Consider the following 4,273-nt stretch of genomic DNA (forward strand, 5'->3'; position numbering starts at 1 on the left):
GTACAATAATGTTTCAAGTTTACACATGTATACAAATAAACAGGCCAACGGCATAAACAATATTAGTTAATTTTTTATACAAAAATAAAAGTTACTGTCGCGCATGCCAAGCTGTCATTCTCTTGTATTATATATCGTACTTGTGTTATTTATTTATTTCCCACCACGGAGTAACCTCGCGCAGCAGACTATCCAGCATGTATCTTCCACCTCGGAGACACCAGCTGTGTCGGTAGGCCAATCAGAGGCAGGCGGGGCGTTACCATGTCTATTCTCGGACGTAGAAACGATATACGCGTTGCTATAGCAACACATTCAAACCTCTGCCACTTCCTATAGGGCAGCAGTGATGACATCACCATCCATCATCACGGCCCCGGGCCAATGGTCCCTTTTGTTGTAATTTTTTTAAACCATTTCTTCATCTTTAATACATTTTCTACTGCACTACATACACATTGTGGGGTTTCAGCAGTTTCTGTAGGAACTGTTATTCTAGTTATTAAAGTTATTAAACGTCATAACGAACAGAGTTAAAATAAAGGCCTTGTTGTTCAACCTCTGCCATGGGAAACAGCAGCCCTACAGTAGCCTGTAGATTTTGCACACAGAAACATGTTGGGTTATCAATATCATTTATTCATCAACCAATAGAATTATTTATTTGAGTGAGAAGACAATAATATAGAACATCTGATCAATACTTTATATGTTAATGTTAATATATAAATGTAGTTCTAAATTGCAGTATTTATGCCTTTACTTAACCAAAACATTTGCGTACTTTTCCCACCTCTGCATATGTTAAAGATGGAGTGCCACAATGTTTGTATTTTTCCAGTTGTTCATGTGTCTATGAGATGACAATACTTCATTAGACACCCTGGAGTCGTTTTTATGTGCAATGGTGTATTAACTTTGTATTTAGGGTTTCTTCCTGGAGGCTGAACCCTTGACAGGGCCAATGAAATAAACAGTAATATAGTGACGTCACACTATCAGCCCCTCCCCCTTTATCATACAACTACAGCTGTGGGTACGGTTTCAGTTCAGGTGGATCACCACCCATCACCGTGTCCACATAAAAGCACGATTTTAACAAATACTGTACACTTTTTGGGAAAAGTCCTTCCTCCTTATATTATAATAATACCCGATGATCACGTTTTAGGGTTGAAAAAAATCATGGCACTCCATCTTTAACAATGATTCCTCACATTGTAAACAGCAGGTGACCACTGAATGTATTGAAGTTAGCTCCATAATTGTCAAATATCCTTTTCTTATCCCAGAGTTTCACGTAGACTACATCCCCAGCCTCCAGCAGCAGTGAGGCTCCATTAGATGCGGCAGCGGTGTCGGTGGGTTGCTGTGCCCAGGCAGAAACTATAGGCTGTCCGTTTTGAAACAGTTTAGCTGCACTGGCATGACTTGCTGGTCCCCCATGACCATGGATGAAGATGTTGAACTGGTAGACACCTTTCACGGGCGCAACGAAGAATCCTGTGTTAAGAAATCATTTTTAGTTTGGCCTTCACCTTGTGCATTGTATACATATCTATTATTATTATTATTATTATTATTATTATTATTATTATTATTATTATTATTATTATTATTAATATTATTATTATTATTATTATTATTATCACCATATCATATATCATACCACAATTATCATCATCATCATCATACTATAATTCAGTCAATGTCTGTCTGAATGTGTGTCAGAAACACTGCCGTAGCTCCTCACTGCCTGCACCAATCGCTCCCACTTTTCACACAGGCATTGACCGTAATAATATGGAGGTCTTAACGAAGCCCTTTTTCCAATTTAACAAATTATAAATGAATAATGAATTTATTAGTGAATAAAAAAATGTGAAAACGCACCCAGGGCACAGTACCCCCCGCGGCGAGAGGGGGGGGGGGGGGGGGGGGATATCTCACAACGGGTAAGGGCTAGTTATTACAATTTATAGAATTCACTAAAAGTGTCTGCTGTCTGCCTTCGTTCAACGAACGATAAATAGATGTATGCTTTGTGTTTCTGTGTCTCACTCGGACACACAATATTCACGGAGAAACAACAACAACACACACTGTGTGGCACGCAGGATTCTATTGGCTAGCCCTTCATTGACTATTCCAATAGGTGCAGCCAGGCTAACCCCTCCTCCAATATATAACATAATCGAAAATTGGAAAGGAAAGGAAAAAAAAAAAAAAAAAAAAGGAACTGAGTGTTTTTTCTTTATTTTATTTTTTCTCATTTAAAAAGAAAAATGTCTGTAATTCAGTTGATTTACAACGTGTTGGGAAAGTTTGAGAGCAAGAGTGTCTGTCCTGTGGTCTTTGTTTTGTTTGTCTGTTCACATTTGTCCTGTTTAATTGTTTTGTTTTTTCTTGTTTATCACATTTATATACCTTTTTTATTATGTATTGTATTTGGAACATTTACACTACCTGTCACTATTATTTTTTTCATTTTATATCACTTAATTACTCTGAAGTTATGTCATATACAAAATGCCTAATAAAAACAGTATTAAAAAAGAAAAGAAAAAAGATTCTATTAGCTATTAGCTTGAACTATAGCTTCTACTGTTCAAATGCTTCCATGATACAGTCTGGAGCAACGGAAGCTCTGAAAAATTATCAGATGATAAAGACATCATGAAATTGATCATCATACCTGTGTCTGGATTATATCCATTACCAACATTAGTGATGACACGTCTGTAGGTCAGGATAGTGTCAACATTGTAAGGTCCTGTGTATCCACTTCCAGAGGCCAAAAGACAGGCTGAGAAAGACACTCGTCTGACTGTAAATAAAACACACACAACATGTAACAGGATGATGAATTGCGCTTTTTATAGCGCTTTTCCTCAGTGCTCAAAGCGCTTTACAGCGGTCCATTCATTCATACATTGGGAAGTGAAGCTTTACAACGGTCCATTCAGACATACATTGGGAGGTGAAGCGGCGAACAGTCGACGTCCTCACTTCCCACATTCACACACCGACGGTGGCGAGCTCACACCAACCGACTCACTAGAGGTTCAGTGTCTCGCCCACAAGGACACTTCGACATGAGGACAGGAGGAGCCGGGATTCGAACCGCCGACCCACGGATCATCGGACGACCCGCTCTACCTCCTGAGCCACAGCCGCCCAAAAGGATAAATAATCATTCATGCAGATTATTATCAGCTCTACAGTATACATGAACGCAGAAGTACATTTGTGTTCCTCATACCTTCATTGTGCTTCTGTAGAAAGTTCACCTCATGCTGTGTGGCATTTGATCTGGCTTCAATGGTTTCAACAGAAGCTGAGAATGAAATGCAACGATAAAGCATGTCATGTTTGAAAACACTTTTACACGTTTAAGTCACACACACAATGTGATATGATCAGTAGAAATACCTTTAATCAGACGCTCGCTGTCCGTAAGTCTCTCCATCGCAGCTTGAACCTCTTGCTGGGTTCGTTGCAGCTCCTGCTGTGTTTGGCGTAGCTCCTGCTGGGTTGAACGTTGCTCCTTCTGTGTCTGTTGCAGGTCAACTTGCAGCACTGTCATCAGGACAGTGATGTTAGAAAACACATACAGTATGTAAAAAAATATATACAAAATATTTAATGTAATTGATATGAACATGGATATATCGATACCTTTGGTCAGACTCTCGCTGTCCTTGAGTCTGTCCATGGTGGCTTGCAGCTGGATTCTCTGCTCTGTCATGGTGGCGGTCATCTCTCTCAGCACAGCATGGATGTCAGGCTGGCAGGTTCCTTGGCTGATCCTTTCTGCTCTGTTAACAAGCTGCTCAGTCAAGCTAAGCTCATCCACGGCTGCCTCTGCACACGACAGACAGCCTAGTAACATCAAGGCCACACATGACAGCATTGTGGCTCCGTGTGTGGATGCAGTCGTTCTGAAGCTCTTCACTCTGCTGTTTAGAGCTGCTGTCTCTGTTGGCCTGTTTAAATAAACATCACTATTATGATCTCATCTGAACTTGCGTTCAGTGACCTGTTGCTGCGGTTTTTCTGTTCTTATTTCCTCCATAAAACAAAGATCACTGGGACAAAGACACATCTTCAAGTCAGTCACAAAAACTATGCATTTGTGAAGTTGTGTCACTTCAAAGAAGTCGAGTATGAATGTGACATTAATGTTGAAAAGTGAAAAAGCTTTTGAACGTTAAGCTTGACATTATAGCCTTGTCCCCAACATAAAAGTCATGATGACCGGTAACCGGAAGGC

At 40.0% G+C, this 4,273-nt stretch overlaps 1 protein-coding gene across 1 annotated transcript; it reads right to left on the reverse strand.

Moving 5' to 3' along the window:
- Positions 1-753: 753 nt before the first annotated feature.
- Positions 754-3,837, reverse strand: LOC306936087 (cerebellin-1-like). The gene is made up of 5 exons (XM_079519524.1): positions 3,679-3,837; positions 3,433-3,579; positions 3,263-3,337; positions 2,696-2,827; positions 754-1,503 (listed from the first exon to the last, which is right to left on the reverse strand). The coding sequence occupies exons 1-5, from the start codon at positions 3,758-3,760 to the stop codon at positions 1,214-1,216; spliced, it is 726 nt and encodes a 241-aa protein (XP_079375650.1). The 5' UTR covers positions 3,761-3,837; the 3' UTR covers positions 754-1,213.
- Between the last annotated feature and the right edge of the window lie 436 nt (positions 3,838-4,273).

The sequence above is a fragment of the Electrona antarctica genome (genome assembly GCF_951216825.1).
Source record: "Electrona antarctica genome assembly, chromosome: 14".
In the NCBI taxonomy this organism is placed as follows: Eukaryota; Metazoa; Chordata; class Actinopteri; order Myctophiformes; family Myctophidae; genus Electrona; species Electrona antarctica.

Coding starts and splice junctions, on each gene's coding strand:
- LOC306936087 (XM_079519524.1), bottom strand. CDS start 3,760: ATGACCGCCACCATGACAGAGCAGAGAATCCAGCTGCAAGCCACCATG. Junction 3,580..3,678: donor CAGCGAGAGTCTGACCAAAG/GTATCGATATAT, acceptor TCCTGATGACAG/TGCTGCAAGTTGACCTGCAA. Junction 1,504..2,695: donor TGGATATAATCCAGACACAG/GTATGATGATCA, acceptor TTCTTAACACAG/GATTCTTCGTTGCGCCCGTG.